Source organism: Pongo pygmaeus, chromosome 7 (assembly GCF_028885625.2).
Source record: "Pongo pygmaeus isolate AG05252 chromosome 7, NHGRI_mPonPyg2-v2.0_pri, whole genome shotgun sequence".
Taxonomy (NCBI): domain Eukaryota; kingdom Metazoa; phylum Chordata; class Mammalia; order Primates; family Hominidae; genus Pongo; species Pongo pygmaeus.
The window spans coordinates 28,935,579-28,951,753 of record NC_072380.2 but is presented as its reverse complement, the minus strand read 5'-3'; the positions used below and the strand labels follow the sequence as shown (position 1 = coordinate 28,951,753).

At 41.3% G+C, this 16,175-nt stretch overlaps 1 protein-coding gene across 2 annotated transcripts in view; it reads left to right on the top strand.

Annotated features, from left to right (window-relative positions):
- INTS9 (integrator complex subunit 9) overlaps positions 1–16,175 on the top strand; it is a 118,948-nt gene that overhangs the window by 56,936 nt on the left and 45,837 nt on the right. For both annotated transcript variants that reach the window (XM_054499491.2, XM_063669390.1), the window contains 2 exons: positions 13,353–13,473; positions 14,503–14,637. In XM_054499491.2, the coding sequence (XP_054355466.1) occupies positions 13,353–13,473; positions 14,503–14,637 (256 nt within the window). The remainder of the gene's footprint in view (positions 1–13,352; positions 13,474–14,502; positions 14,638–16,175) is intronic.

Sequence of the window (16,175 nt, the reverse complement as noted above, 5' to 3'; positions counted from 1 at the left end):
CCTTTGCCTCCCATTTGGCCACACAAAAGAAGTGCCACCTACATTACGGAGAGTATGAATGAGGCTAAAGGAGGAGAAGGCTAGGGAGGGGCCTGAAAGGTATTTCCTAAGATGCAGAGGAAAGCTCCCTTTTTAAAAAAAAATTTATCTTAAGTTCTGGGATATGTGTGTGGGACATGCAGGTTTGTTACATAGGTAAACATGTGCCATGGTGGTTTGCTGCACCTATCAACCCATCACCTAGGTATTAAGCCCCATATGCATTAGCTATTTATCCCAATGCTCTCCCTCCCGCCACACACTCCCTGAGAGGCCCCAGTGTGTGTTGTTCCCCTGCCTGTGTTCATGTGTTCTCATTGTTCAGCTCCCACTTAAAAGTGAGAACATGCGGTGTTTGGTTTTCTGTTCCTGTGTTAGTTTGCTGAGGATAATGGCTTCAGCTCCATCTATGTCCCTACAACAGACATGATCTCATTCCTTTTTATGGCTGCATAGTATTCCATGGTGTATAGGTACCACATTTTTTTAATCCAGTCTGTCATTGATGGGTATTTTGGTTAAGTCCATATCTTTGCTATTGTGAATAGGGCTGCAATGAACATACACTTGCATGTATTTTTATAATAGAATGGAAATCTCCCTTTTAAAAGAAGCTGCTAGTTGAAATATATTTGCCCACCTGGTGGGCAAAAATCAGAAACTATTGAGACTAATTTGGTAGAGGAGCAAGGAGAGTAGTAACTTGCACTATTGGAGAAGGCCATCTTTGATTCTCACCCTGGCCAAGGATTGTGTTTTGATTTTTGAGCATAAGATGAGCCATAGTTATTGGTAGAGAAAGGGACGAGTCTAATTATTGGAAAACATACTGAGGTGTGAAAGAGACACTCCATAGCTGTGTCCTCTTTTTCTCCTAGATAAACTCAGCATAAATACTAGAAGTAGTAGAATAATTTGAAGAGCTTTTTTTTTTTTTTAATTTTTTGAGACAGGGTCTCACTCTGTCACCCAGGCTGCAGTACAGTGGTGCGATGTCGGCTTACTGCAGCCTTCACCTCCCAGGGTTCAAACGATTCTCCTGCATCAACCTGCTGAGTAGCTGGGACTAGAGGTGCACACCACCGTGCCCGCTAATTTTTGTATTTTTTGGGTTTCACCTTGTTGGCCAGGTTGGTCTCAAACTCCTGACCTCAAGTGATCCACCCACCTCAGCCTCCCAAAGTGCTGGGATTATAGGCATGAGCCACCATGCCTGGCCTGAAGAGCTATTTATTCTTTAATTGGCATCAAATGAAAGAGTTCTTTTGAAATATTCACCTAGAATTTAATCTTGGACCAGAGTTCTAAAAGTGCTGCATTTGGATAATATTTGTGCTAAGGGATTTACATCACCTTTAGATTTCTCTCTATCACAAGCTAGTTGATATCTAACGTCCCAAACTACTGTAGCATGCTACATTGACAAACGCTGCTTTTTGCTATCTAGTTCAAGGAAATTTTTCCCATTTTATAGGCTCTATCTATCTTCTCTGTATGTTTTCGCTCTGTTTTTTTTCTTCATTCTTGCGCTTTGCCTGTCCAGGTCTTCCAAAGTAGGGATCATAGGTCCACAATGCCTACAGGGCTGAGGAAGGTACACACAGGAGTGAGATGGGCTGGTGGAAAATGTGGACCAGTAACCACACCCCTCTATAGGGGCAGCTGACTCGTAGCTCCAGCGATCGTGGCCATATGGTAATGTGAGCCCACAGCTGCCAAGCCTTCCTTAGAAGCTCAAAGTCTAGATGTTGTAAATGTGACTTTTAAAAAATCTTTTTAGAAATGTTGGCTCCTACATTAGAATAAAATCCCGTATGATCTGAGCAAAGTAGCTCTTAGAGAGTTACTTTGAGAGGTATTCGATTTGAGGCTTGAGCCCCTAATTTTTGAATTATACTATATATAGGCAGCCTCAAAGCAGATCTTGTCAAAGTGCCTAGAATTAATACATCTTAGTAGCTTACATTACTAATAAAACTATCAACTAAAGAAAATAGTAAATTAGAAATTTTCAAACTCAAAAGAATCTGACAAATTCTCATAAATCATTTGAAGTTAGTTTGAATTAGCATTTGATTTATTATTAGTACACGTACCAAAAAAAAACTATTACTCCTAGTTTTTGGCAACTGTATAACTTCCTGCCTCAGTTGACAGTGCTCCTTGAGATTTATATCAAAGAAGTTAGTCATCCTTCTTCCTAACTTTGACACTGCAGTTTACTCTTGAAAAAGAGATGGATTTTGAAGGGAAGGAAAAGGAGAATCCCTCACAATATAATTTTGGGTCTCTGACTTCCCACACTCACTTAAGTTTAGGTTTTCAATGGGAAAATATAAAGCAAGATATTCCACTTAAGAAAGTAACCCCACCTCTAGTACTTTTTTTGTATAAAACTAACACTTTTTATAAGATTAGAAATCTACAATTACAATAAAGATAAATCATTACAAGATATTGTCATCCTCATGCAAGCATTAAGCAATGAAGCACTGATATATTCTTGGCTGAATTTTTGTGGCAGTTTTTAATACTTACAACTTAAAATGTGGCTTCATAACCTTATGGAAGACTTAAAACTGGCTGGGCTTGGTGGCTCATGCCTATAATCTCAGCACTTTGGGGGGCCAAGCCTGGGATCACCTGAGGTCAGGAGTTCAAGACCAGCGTGACCAACATGGTGAAACCCCGTCTCTACTAAAAATACAAAATTAGTCATACTTATAATCCCAGCTACGTGGGAGGCTGAGGCAGGAGAATCGCTTGAACCCGGGAGGTGGAAGTTGCGGTGAGCCGAGAACGTGCCATTGCACTCCAGTCTGGGCAACAAGAGCAAAACTCCATCTCAAAAAAAAAAAAAAAAAAAAAGACTTAAAACCATGCATGTTCAAGTTGAAGTTCCTCCGCTCTGACGCTCCTTGGGTATGCGTACAGGAATTTATCAACTAACTCTGAAAGGAAGAGAAGATAGAAGTGTGTGCTTGGAGGTCAAATAGACTGATATTTGAATTTCAGATCTGTTTCTTGGTAGTTGTGGCAACTTATTTCTTCTAGGCTCTGTTTCCTCCTTCATAAAATAGAAGTGATATTAACAACTTAATAGGATTGTTGTAAGGATTAAATGAGTGGTATGATTAAGTTCTTAAAACAATGCCAGTCACACAGTAGGTGCTCAATAAATGCCAGTGTCCTTGTCTCTTTTAATAAGATACGTGGCTTATGTAATCTGCTTTTGTTAACTAGAACACATCTGTCTTCCGCAGCCTAATTTACCTTCAGACACTGCCTTTCTGACGAAAGCAAGGTAGCTGTTTTCAAATTCCACTGTTACCTGTAGTTAGTTGTCACTGTCACTCAGACTCTCAGACTCAATCTCCTTTTCTGTAAAAAAAGAATTAAATTATCTCTAAGTCCACTTGTGTTAGAGTTCTAAAAGATGTCCAGAGAGAGGCTCCTTAAGGCAGGCCGTCAGAGAGCGGCAGTGCTTTTACGGAGTAATCACAGCTGGTTGGACTTTGCGATTCTGGTCACTTCACTGTTTCATTTCATTTGGAGTTGATTAGCCTCTGAGGGACTGATTCATGCTGACCAGACTCCCAGGATGTTGAGTGACAAACAAAAATCCCAATTAATCACTTTAAAGTAAGACCTCTGACTGGCTCCAGAACTAGAGTGACTCCTCTATCCAGGACACTCTGTGCTGGCCAGGAAGTCCACTTAAGACCTCAAATTATGGATAAGAAATTTTTCCATGAGCATAGGATTAGAGTAAAGATAGTTGAGTTGCTCTCAAGAGTCATTCCTGTCATGCTTTGGTAGCCTAAGCAATTGCCATTTTTTAAGCAATAATTGATCTAAAATAAACATCAGGGGTTATAACCTAGTTTCTGGCTAATATTGAAACATACTTCACTTTGAGGCTCCACAAACTCCATATGGGTCCTTATTCTGCCAACATACCCAGTCTACCCTAGCCCCACGGGCATGTTAAGCCCTTTGCTGTGACGAGAGTCAGGCGGGGAACTTTCCTGATTCCTATCTTCTTTGTATTCTGTCCTTACATTAATTTTGTTAATTCATTTATTCATTCATTAATTCATTCAACAAACACTTAATACCCAGCCAGTTTTTTACTTACCACCTTCCAAGTGGTCCTTCTGGACTTAAAAGTTTTAATATTTAATAAAAACACAAAAGTGTGCTGATTTTGCTGGCAGGATGAAGGAAGAGGCCGCAGAGCTTTGGCATCATGTCAGAGCCCTGGGAAAGAAGTTCATCAGGCACTCCAGTGTGGTAAGAACAAAGCAAAACAATGAAATCCTTTAGAAAGTACTTATGAAACATTTAGACTCTGAGAACTTGACTTTGATAAATTAGAAAGCCAGAAAAAACAGAACTAGTTCCCTCTGGGTTTCCTTATCCTTCTTATCCAAAATCAGCCAATAATCCTAATGGCTTTAAATGGCTCTATAAATGCCTCTCTGTAATTAGGACCTCAAGTAAGCATAAGGAGAGTTTCTGGGAAAGCTAAGTTAGACAAGATGTGTTAGGAGATAGAGGAAGCACAACAAAGTAAATATCTAGAAAGAATAAAAGAGGATGTCAGCAAAAGGACTTTGTGGGCAGAAATATGAAATTCAGAGAACTTCAGACTTACTTGTTGAGTAACTACCAAATGCCTGGTATTATAAGTTTGTAGAAAAACGCCCAGAAAAGTTTAAGATTTAGTGGCTGTACTCAAGGAGCTTGTCAAGCAAAAAAATAGATGCTTAATGGCCAGACTTAGACTGGGCTGGGTAGATTGAGTAGGGTTTGAATGAGGAAAAAGAGACCATTCCAAGCGGGCAAGAGAGCGAGCAAGATAGAAGCCCTAGTCTTTTGTAACCTAATCACTGAAGTGACAGCCCATCATCATCTTTGTCATGTTAGAAGCAAGCCACTTGATCCACCTCACACTCAGGAGGAGAGGATTCCACAAGGGGGTGAATCCTGTAGGTGGGGGTCACTTGGAGCCATGGCAGAAGCGCCTGCAACAAAACCCTGAACCGGGCGGGTCAGACTGGACCAGAGGCAGTGGGGACGGCTTGGCTTTCCTCTTCCGGGTTACTCCTGAGCTCCTCCTTGATTTTTTTCACCACCTCTCACAGTTACAGGGCTCACCTCTACCCAAACATGGTGCAGTTCAGATGGGACACGTTGATAATTCCATTGCTGGTTCTTTTCTTTCCTGGGATAGCAACTGAACTTTTTTTTCTTTTGAGTGTCATTTATATTGGGCACTGTGCTCAGTGCTGAGGAGACAAAAATGAAAAAAGTGTTGCTGTGTGAATCATATGATACAATAGGAAAAAAGATACACATTACTCTTTTCAGTGGGTATTAATAAAATACAAAACAAAAGGCATATTTAACAAGACTTCTTCTAACTACAGTGTTCTATGGATCTGATTAGCAAAAATCATCTGTAGTGAACATTTCTGTATAAACAAATGCTTTCTTCAGTTTTTGTAGAACGTAAGTTTATGATTTCCATGCCATTTACTTTAAAAGGAAAGATGGGAACGATTCAGGCTGAAATATACCCGGATCTTCAGGAACCTTTTGTTTTGCTTAAGTAAATTGTGTCCCTACTTGAAACACCAGTAATTTCTCTAGAAATAACTTCTGGGTTGTTGAGGACAAAAGTTGTAGATGCTTTGCATCTTCATGCTTTCCACTTTCCCTTCTAAGGGCTTGGTCAGAACACTGCTAGTACTCAATAGGCTGAATATAAGACTGTTTCATCTCCAGCACACAGTGAAAACATTAAAGTGACCAAAGCCTCTTTTTGAGCAAGGCTCTTCCAGTTCTTAATCTGCTGAATTTTCACAGGACGTTGTCCTAGATGGAAAGGCGAGGCTGTGCTGGGAAGGGCCATCAAGAGAAGACAGAGCTAGCAGGAAGGAAAGCCCACGTGGTATGGTGTTCTGGGTAATGGCAGTACTGGTTGTCAAATAATGGGTAAGGAAAATCACAGAAAGAAAGCAGGTATAGTTCTGGCCTTGTGTGTGACTTTCTAGTCAGCCTTTAAGAGAAATGACTGTTGCAGGGCCCTGGCAAAGCTGGGGACAATGTGAAAGAAATTCAGCTGAATGGAGAGATGTGCTTGGGGTTGCAAGTGTTATTCATCATTATTCATCACGGTCCCTGCTCTCTAGCCACTCCCGTGACAGCCTTCCAGCTCTGGCATTATTAAGTCAAGAAACTCTTTGGCTTCTACCGGGCCCAGAGTGAGAGGTCTTCATTTTCTGTGTAGGGCGGCCCCAGGAGGTTCAAGCCCCGGGGCTGCCTGATCCTGAGAACTTAAAGGAGGAGTCAAAGCTGGGTAGAACCTTGGGTTTTTCCTTAAGTCCTCTCAAGTTCAGAATCGTTGCTGCTCGTCAGAGTCAATCACCCTGGGTTGGAGTCCACTGCAGTATTGTAGGGAAATGCATGTGCTTCTGGGGCTGTGTTGGAGCAGGGCTGGAGACAAACCTTGACTCAGCATCTCTTCTGCACCAGACACTTAACATGCATTATATTATATATAATTTCCCCATTGCAGAGAAACTCTCAAAGGAAGGTAGTATTCTCTCCATTTTATAGATGAGGAAACTAAGGCTTGGAGGTGAAGAGCTAACTCCCAGATGTAAACCTAGACTTGTCTGGTTGTAAATTCTCTTTTTTCCATTATTTCCTAGTGCCTCTGAGAGAAATCTCTCCTTCCTCAAAGCAGGCAGTCATGAGTTATGGGGATGTGGAGGTAAGAGATGCAGGAGCAGCAGCACCTGCGGTGGCCTCAGTCCAAAGGGGGCTTCTGTGCCACTTCCCTGTACTGCCAGACTCAGGGCCAGCCAGCCTTCCCGAAGAGCACATGAGTGAGCACCTGGCCTAGACTGGGGTCACAAGATCTGAGAAAAAGTGACAAGTGTGTCTAGGTTTTAAGCAAGAGCAAGTAAATGTTGTCCACTCAAAATGTAGAAGACACAGGGACTTAGGTAGGTGGGGTGCAGGCAGGCAGGGCCTTGCACTAGAAAAGCCCAGTATAGACAGTACAGGCGGAAGCAGCACCCAGATAAAGAAGGGCCGTAGGAAGTCATGCTGAGAGCCTTGGATTTTATCCTCAATGTATTGGTGAATCATTAAAGTTGGGGGAAGGAGGAGAGGAGGTGTGCATAAGATCTTGAGATTTGCATTTGTAGTGTATTGTTGAGGCCCTTCTGGGAGGGAAGGCCAGCCTATAGGCAAGGATGACTCGAGGCTTTTGGCATCCTGTTGCCCTGTACTATTAAATTTTTCTTAGACTTAAGAACAGTGTGAACAGAAGCCCTATATTGTGCATGTCATTCCCCTTATGTGACTTAAGTCCTGAGCCCACAGTCAGTGCTCAGTAAATATGTATAGAATAAATATTGCAAAACCTAAAGCAGTTCACTATGTGTACCTAAGAAAGTGAATAAGAAAATCTTCATGTATCTGTTTATGTAGAAGGTAATGAAAATGGATCATTGATATTTTGTTGCTAAAGAAACAAGGGTAAAAAGCATAGGAACGATTTGATATATGTGCTACTCTGGTTAAATCTTAATTCAGTGTTTCCATTATTATGGCTGTATAAATGCAATTCACCGGCCATATAAGATTATTAGGATTATTTTTTCTATCTTGCGCAACTTTTTGTTTTCCCTTGAGTTAATTACCTTATTTTCTTATTTGTCTAGTTGTTTTATGTACCTATTGTCTCTATACTGTTTCCCTACTTGTCTCTCCTCAATATGTTTGTAAGTGATTAAATTTCTCCTCTACCCTCTTAGGGTGTCCAGTTGTGCCTAAATTAAACTGACATAAAACAGGTTAACAGAAGAAAGGCACACACATTTTATTAAGTTACATATATGTAAGAGTCCGCACAGGAGAATGTAGACCCAAAGGAGCCGTTAGAGTTGAACGCAGACACTGAGTTGGACAAAGAGCAGGACATTGGGAAAATGTGACAAGGGAAGGGGACTTGGGCTAGGGCAGTCAATTGGGTGGAGAAGTGACTGGGAAGATCAGGGTTTAACAAGGTTTGCTGGTACAGGTTTTTCTCGAACTCCATTCCCTTTCCCTACAGATAAAAATGTTACTTTCCTCCTGCTATACGGAAGACATCTTCCATATGGGGATTTCATCTCCTTTCAGGAAGAAAAAGAGATGGTCAGAGAGCTCTTCCTGCACCTGCTGTTTTTCAGGTGCCTTTACCTCAAAATAACCTTTATGCTGAAGTGGCATATTTTGGGGTGGCATATCCTGCCACCCATCATGTTCAGTCTCCGTAGGCATTCTGACAACTTTTATCTCCTTGAAAAGTCTTCTCCCCAGCCTTCTCTCTCTGATGTCAGCTGTCTTGGGCCCAATGCCATGGCTTTCAGCTGAGGATTTTCCTCACCATCATCCCGAAGACTTCTTTGCTTCTTTATTCTGTTTTCTGTATCTTCCTTTTTCTTGTTTATGCCTTCATTTTTCAGGCCACATCCTCCAGTAACTGCCTGACAAAGAGTATGTGGGAAGTAAATTTTCCCACACAAAGAGTGTGTGGGAAGTGTGTGGGATGTGCAGTAGATCTGCACATCTAAAACTATTTGGTAGAAATAACCCTCAAACTATTTGATAGAAATCTACATTAGATATAATTTTCTCTTACAATGTTGAAAACATATTTCCTTCTAGCTTCCAGGAGTGCTGTTGAAATATCCAATGCTATTTTGAACCTAGATCTTTAGTTTGTACCTGTTGATTCCCATATGATAGCTTTTAGAATCTTGTCTTTATTCCTTGAGTTCGTGGTGATGGGTCTTACTGAAGCAGTTTCATTCATGTGCTGAGTAATTAGTGGGCCCTTTCAATTTAGAACAGGAGTGACAGCTAAGGCCAGCACTGTGTTTGGGCCAAATCTGGCCCACCACTGTTTTTATAAAGTTTTATCAGAACACAGCCACACTTGTTTACTTATTGTGTATGCTATTACATGGCTAAGTTGAATAGTTGTGGTGGAGACTATATGTGATCTGCAAAGCTTAAAATATCTGCAGCCACTTATGGAAAAGGTTTGTCAATTCCCAATTTAGAAAATTAAGAATTTTGATTCTGGTTTAAAAAAAAGTTTTCTACCCCCATTTTCTGTGTTCTTTCTGCAGCTCTTGCTATTAGATGCTGAACCTCTTAGATTGTCATTTAAATATTTTTCTCTCCTGTTTTCCATCTCTGTTTTTCTTTTTGTTTGTTCTTCCACAAAATTCCCTTTATTTCCCAAGCTTCCTATCAGTGTTTCATTCCTGCTGTAATATTTTTTTGACATCAATTCTTCTGATTTTTAAATTAACCTTTTTATTGTAATATAAAGCACAGATATTAGTCATGCCCATAATCCCAGCACTTTGGGAGGCCATGGCGGGCAGATCGCTTGAGTCCAGGAGTTTGAGACTGGCATGGGCAACATGGCAAAATCCCATCTCTACAAAAAATAAACTGAGCCGGGCATGGTGGCACGTACCTGTAGTCCCAGCTACTTTGGAAGCTGAGGCAGGAGGATTGCTTGAGCTCAGGAGGTTGAGGCTGCAGTGAGCTGTGATTATGCCACTGCACTCCAGCCTAGGTGACAGAGCAAGACCTTGTCTAAAAACAACAGCAGCAAAAAAAAAAAAAAAAAAAAACCCACAGATATCAAAACACACAAAACTAATATATTGCTTAATAAATTATTATAAAGCAATCACTCTTAAAGCCACACCCCTGGTCAAGGAAGAGAACATTCCCAGCAACTCAAAAGCTCCAGTCCAATCACAGCCCCCTCTGAAATATTGCATGGTTTCAACCCATTGGGTGGTGGTGGTGGTTGTTTCAGCTGGAATTGTCCCATCTTTGAACACTGAAAGCCTTGTCAGGTGTTTATATGGTTTGCCTGCGTCCCCACCCAAATCTCAACTTGAATTGTATCTCCCAGAATTCCCACATGTTGTGGGAGGGTCCCAGGGGGAGATAATGGAATCATGGGGACCAGTTTTTCCTGTGCTATTCTCGTGATAGTGAAGAAGTCTCACAAAATCTGATGGGTTTATCGGGGCTTCCGCTTTTGCTTCTTCCTCATTTTCTCTTGCCACCGCCATGTAAGAAGTATCTTTCACCTCCCACCGTGATTCTGAGGCCTCCCCAGCCATGTGGAACTGTAAGTCCAATTAAACCTATTTTTCTTCCCAGTCTCAGGTATGTCTTTATCAGCAGCGTGAAAACAGACTAATTGTCCTCTGGGTCGTTTATTGTGACCCTCGTAGTCTTTGATTGTTTCCTTGCCATCTGTGATAGCAGGATGTTTAAGACTCCTCTTGTACATTCTCTGCCCTAAATTACCCATTTCTCCAAGAAACCCTGGTTTCTCCAATGGGAAGTGGAATTTTAAGATCCCATTTTGGTTGTTAGCAATGCTCATTGCTACTAAATTGGTCATTGTTTCTAGTACTCTTTGGAGAACAGAGCATACATATTTCCCCCCACCTTTTTTTTTACACTTTTACCATATCTGTATTGTCAGAATATGTATTCATTACATACTATTCTCCCTTCCTTTTAACCTTCATGTAGTCTGTCAGCTACTAGTAACTGTATATTTAATGCTCACTACTGGCCCATGCATACTGATGTTTCTGTCATCATTCTGATTGTCTGAAACTCAGTCTTCAGTAGATTTCTCAGGATGGGATCACAAGAACAATATTCCCTGAGTTCCTGCATGTTCATAATTGTTTATCTGTGATCTTTGGCCTTGAAAGTCAGTTTTGCTAGATATATAGTCCTTGGCTTGCATTTTCTTTCTTTGAGTATCTTAAATATGTTCTCATATTTTTTTCTAATATTAAACATTGCTGTTAAAAATACTGATAAAATCTAATTTTCTTTCCTTGTGAGTCACTTGCTCTTTTCCTAGATCCCAAAGGTTTGCTTGTAGTCTAAATATTTTCCCAGAATATGTCTGGTGTTCATTGTTCTGGGTCAGTATTCTCAAGTGTGCACTGTGTTCTTTTAGTGTGTAGTTTCATGTCTCTTTATTTTAGCAATTACAGTATTTAGTAATTGAATATTATGAGTGTTAATTTTTATTCTCTCACTTGGTTTTCTGTTAGGGACTACTATTACCCTTATGTGGCATCTTGCTTATCTGTCTTCAATATTTGTTAGGTTCTTTTGAATTGTTTAAATCTCTTCATTTCTTTTTGGTATTTCTTGTTAATCTACTCTTGTGTTTCTATTACAGGTTGAGTTTCCCTTCTGTGAAATACTTGAGACCAAAGTGTTTCAGACTTCAGATTTTTTCTGATTTTGGAATATTGCTGATTGAGCATCCCAAATCCAAAATCCAAAGTAATCCAGTGAGCATTTCCTTTGAGTGTCATGTTTGCACTCAAAAAGCTACAGATTTTAGACCATTTCTGATTTCAGGTTTTCAGATTTGGGATGCTCAACATGTAGTTTAGTCTTCATTTCCAAAGTGATGTTTTCTTTTATTTCTAATTCTTTATTGAGTTCTGTCACCTCATTTATAAGCTTTGCTGGTTTTTCATGTATGTACCTCTTTCATGTTTGTATAGCTTTTAAATCTTTTTAGCTTATTTTGAAATTCTAATGTATTGTTGGCATGCTTTCATTCTCTATATGACATTGTATTTCTAATTTCTAACAGCTCTTTTTATTCTCTGAATCTTTTTTTTTTGTAGCAATCTCTTCTCATTTCTTAACTATACTACCATATTTTTCTAATGATAGTAAGGACAAGCTGTTCTTAAAGGTTTCTTCTACCTGCCTAATTTATTTCTTCTAATTTCCGTGCCTGCTCTTCTGCCCCCATTTGAGGCCTTTATTATTTTAGAGACTTTTCTCAAATTTGTGGTGGTCCTTGGCTATTGGCTCATGTTTAAGAGTTGGACAATTAAAAAAACTAATTAGAAAATCTGTGTGCAATGGGTAGGGCTTGTTCAATTCCACACTTTACCAGAAAGTAATCTGTTTCTTTGTGGAATCCTCTGCATTAGAATCTTTTCATTAATTTTTTTCTTTGAGGCTGATCGGATTCTTCAGAGAAGATTCTTTCAGCCCCCTACCCTGGGGGGGTATACGCTTACTCATAGTGCTTTGGCAGCCAAATCAAGAGAGGAACATTGTTCCTCTGAATATGCAAATTTTTGTTTAGGAAGGCTGCCTCAGTTGATGGTTTCCCCTAGTCCAGAATTTCATTTTTACTCCCTCCAGAGAACAACCTCTGGTAGCATGCCTGAGAGGAGAAGGGACAGCTGCTGAGCTATATGGAAGGAATGAGGAGATCTGGCAGGTTCTAAGTATCTCGTCTCTTTTTTCAACAGTTCCTCTTGTTTTTAGGTTGATTAAACTTCCTGATATACCTGTTGTTTTCAGTTGCCATATTTTTTGTGGGTTCTGCAGTAGAAATTAAACGTTTGTATTGAACTTTCCTGGGCCTACGAAGTCAGTTATCATTTGTCTGTCTACTTTCTAAAATGCCTTGCTGTTGTCTCTTCTCTCATTCTCTTTGTCTTAAGGGTGTGTGTGAGTGTGTGTGTGTGTGTGCGCGCGTGTGTGAAGCCCTCTTCTATTGTTCAGTGTTGTTTCAGGAGAGAGAGGAGAGGCTAATGGCATGCATTCATTTCACCCCAGTACTTGGACCCGTATTGTACAGTGAATGTCAGGGAAGTTACTCTTCAGGTCTCCTCCTGATTCTTTTGGAGCAAATGATAAAATGTTTTTCTGTTGACACATTTTGGGTGACATAGCAAGACCATGTCTCTATTTTTTTTAAAAAAAAGAAATGGCTGGGCGCAGTGGCTCACGCCTGTAATCCCAGCACTTTGGGAGGCCGAGTTGGGCCTATCACAAGGACAGGAGATTGAGACCATCATGGCCAACATGGTGAAACCCCATCTCTACTAAAAATACAAAAATTAGCTGGGCATGGTGGTGGGTGCTTGTAATCCCAGCTACTTAGGAGGCTGAGGCAGGAGATTCGCTTGAACCTGGGAGGCGGAGGTTGCAGTGAGCCGAGATCGTGCCGTAGCACTCCAGCCTGGTGACACAGCGAGACTCTTGTCTCAAAGTAAAAATAAAAAAAGAGAAATGATCATAAAGGAATCCTATGAACAATTATATGCCAGTAAATTAAACCATTTGGATCAAATGGACAAATTACTGGAAAGGAATGCTGTAGAACATGAAGAACTGTTCACCTGGTAGTTGACATTGTGATCCATTTGCAGGCTGTTACCTTCTCCTCTCAAGGATGCAGTGGAAGTCTCAACCTGGAGAAGATGCTATACAATGCAAGAGGTGAACTCTGCCCTTAGTAAAATCCAGCTGGTGGGATATTCTCAGAAAATTGTGAGTATTCATATTACATTTCAGTCATTCATGAATGCTTTCCATTCATATTGTTGTTTCTTGTTTGGAAGAATCCTATAGTTACGTTTTTAAAGCCATTCCGTTGCTGAGGATCCAGAGCCTCTGTTCTTTCCTCCGTTCCACGCAGGATTTTATTGGTGCTCTTTCCCCACCCTCACATCTCCATCACCAGCCAGCATTCGACTGGTCAGCGTGCAGGGAGTCAGGAGAAAGGCGTCTCATCCTGTTCACATTAGATTTTATAGATTTTGGATGGGTGAAACAGGAAAAGAGAAGAGTGTGCCGAGTGTGACTTTTGAGCTCTGAGCTAAATGATAAGCCTTCCCATTTCTTATTGTCATCCTGTACCCAGAGCTACTCAGTACCGAACAACAAGGGCCTAACACCTAACTGAAAATGAAAAAGGAAAGCCAAAGTGTGTGAGTCTTTGGTCTATATGGTAATATTTCATCTCTCCCTTTTAATTTGTGAACCTTGAGTGCCTGGGGACATGGAAGAGAGCTGAAGCTCTCAGGTGACAAGTAAAGATTATAGGATTGCTTTCTTTGTCTGCCAGTTGATCTCCATCATCTTTCTGTTTTCCTTAAAACTTTCTAGTTTACTTTATTGATTGATTGACTGAGACAAGGTCCCACTTTGTTACCCAGGCTGGAGTGCAGTGGTACAAACACGGCTCACTGCAGCCTCAACTTCCCGGGCTCAAGTGATCCTCCTGCCCCAAGTAGCTACTTGGGGACTACAGGCATGTGCCACCATGCCCAGCTAATTTTTGTATTTTTTTGTAGAGACAGGGTTTCACCATGTTGCCCAGGCTGGTCTTGAACTCCTGACCTCAGCCTCCCAAAGTGCTGGGATTACAGGCGTGAGCCATTGCGCCCAGTCTCTGGTTTACTTTAAAATAATTTTTGTTTTAAACTGAGGATATTTATGTTGTTTTTCCCTGCAGAATTACCTCGTGTGACTGTCACTGTAAGCTCATTGCACATTCTTACTGTGGTTCTCTTTTAGGAGCTTTTTGGTGCGGTCCAGGTGACTCCTCTGAGCTCTGGCTATGCCCTTGGGAGCTCCAACTGGATCATCCAGTCTCATTACGAGAAAGTGTCTTATGTCTCTGGATCCTCCTTGCTTACCACACACCCCCAGGTAATTCCAAATTCTCTTCTAGCAACTCAGCTTTTTGGTTACTTAACTCAAATTCAGAATGTATCCAAGGAACCATCAGCCATTTTTAAATCTTCCAAATTTGGTTTTCTACAGATACTCTCTAGCCAAGGTAGACTATTTGAGTCTCAACATTTTGGCCTACAGGTTTCTCTGAAATAGTCCTGCTACCTTGAGGGTCATCCCTAGGATTCTGAAATCCCCCAGGCCTTCCAAAGACCATAGCCTGATGTGGGACACAGATGGTTATGCAATTACTCAGCAAATATTAACTGTTTAAAATCCTTCCCAAGGGCCAAGTGTCAAGTGTCATGCACACATCTGGGTATTGGGGATTCACTGGTGCCTGTGGGTCTTACGTTGTAGGGGAGTTGATGATGTTGGGGAGAGGATGGTGTATAGTAGGTAAACAAATAAAGTGCATGGTCATTTCCGATTGAGATACAAGTACTGAAAACAGTAAAGCAGGGTGATTTTCAGAGTGATGGAGACTGGTTTAGATTGGGTGCCCAGGAAAGCCAGTGGGAAGTTCTCACTTGAACTGAGACCTGGAGAGATAAACCATGTCAGCTGAGCTGAGACCCGTAGAGATAAACCATGTCAGCTGAGCGCAGTGGCTCACATCTGTAATCCCATCACTTTGGGAGGCCGAAATGGGATAACGGCTTGAGCCTAGGAGTTCAGGACCAGCCTGGGCAATATGGCAAAACCCTGTCTCTACAAAAAATACAAAAATTAGCCAGGTGTGGTGGCACACACTGTGGTCCCAGCTACTCGGGAAGCTAAGGCAGAAGGATCACTTAAGCCTGGGAAGCGGAGGTTGCAGTCAGCCGAGATTGCGCCACTGCACTCCAGTGTGGGTAACAGAGTGAGATTCTGCCTCAAGAAAAAAAAAAAAAGGCCGGGTATGGTGGCTCATGCCTGTAATCCCAGCACTTTGGGAAGCCAAGGCGAGTGGATCACTTTAGGTCAGGAGTTCAATTCCAACCTGCCCAACATGGTGAAACCCCGTCTCTACTAAAAATACAAAAATTAGGTGTGATGGTGTGCACCTATAATCCCAGCTACTTGGGAGGCTGAGGCGGGAGAATCACTTGAACTCGGGAGACAGAGGTTGCAGTGAGCCGAGATCATGCTGCTGTACCCAGCCTGGGTGACAGAGTGAGACTCCATCTCAAAAAGAAAAGAGAAAAACAGAGAAATTAGCCACGTAAAGCTGTGAGTGTTTGTATTACGGAGGGATGGCCAGTGAAGGGCCCCTAAAGTAAGAATAAGCTGGGCATGTTTGAAGGGCAGAGAAGGCTATTGTGGTCGCAGCATGGAGGTCAGCAGTGAGGTCAAAGAGAGTGGCAGACACCATGTCGTGTAGTGCTAGCAGGCTGTGAGGAGGAATTTTGGTTTTATTTTAATATGGAGAGGGAAACTATTGGAAGGTTTTAAGTTATTCATTCCAGTCATATTTGGCAAGAAGCCCAGCATGTATAAACATTGTTATGAATGTGATACTCCTTTTTAGGTAT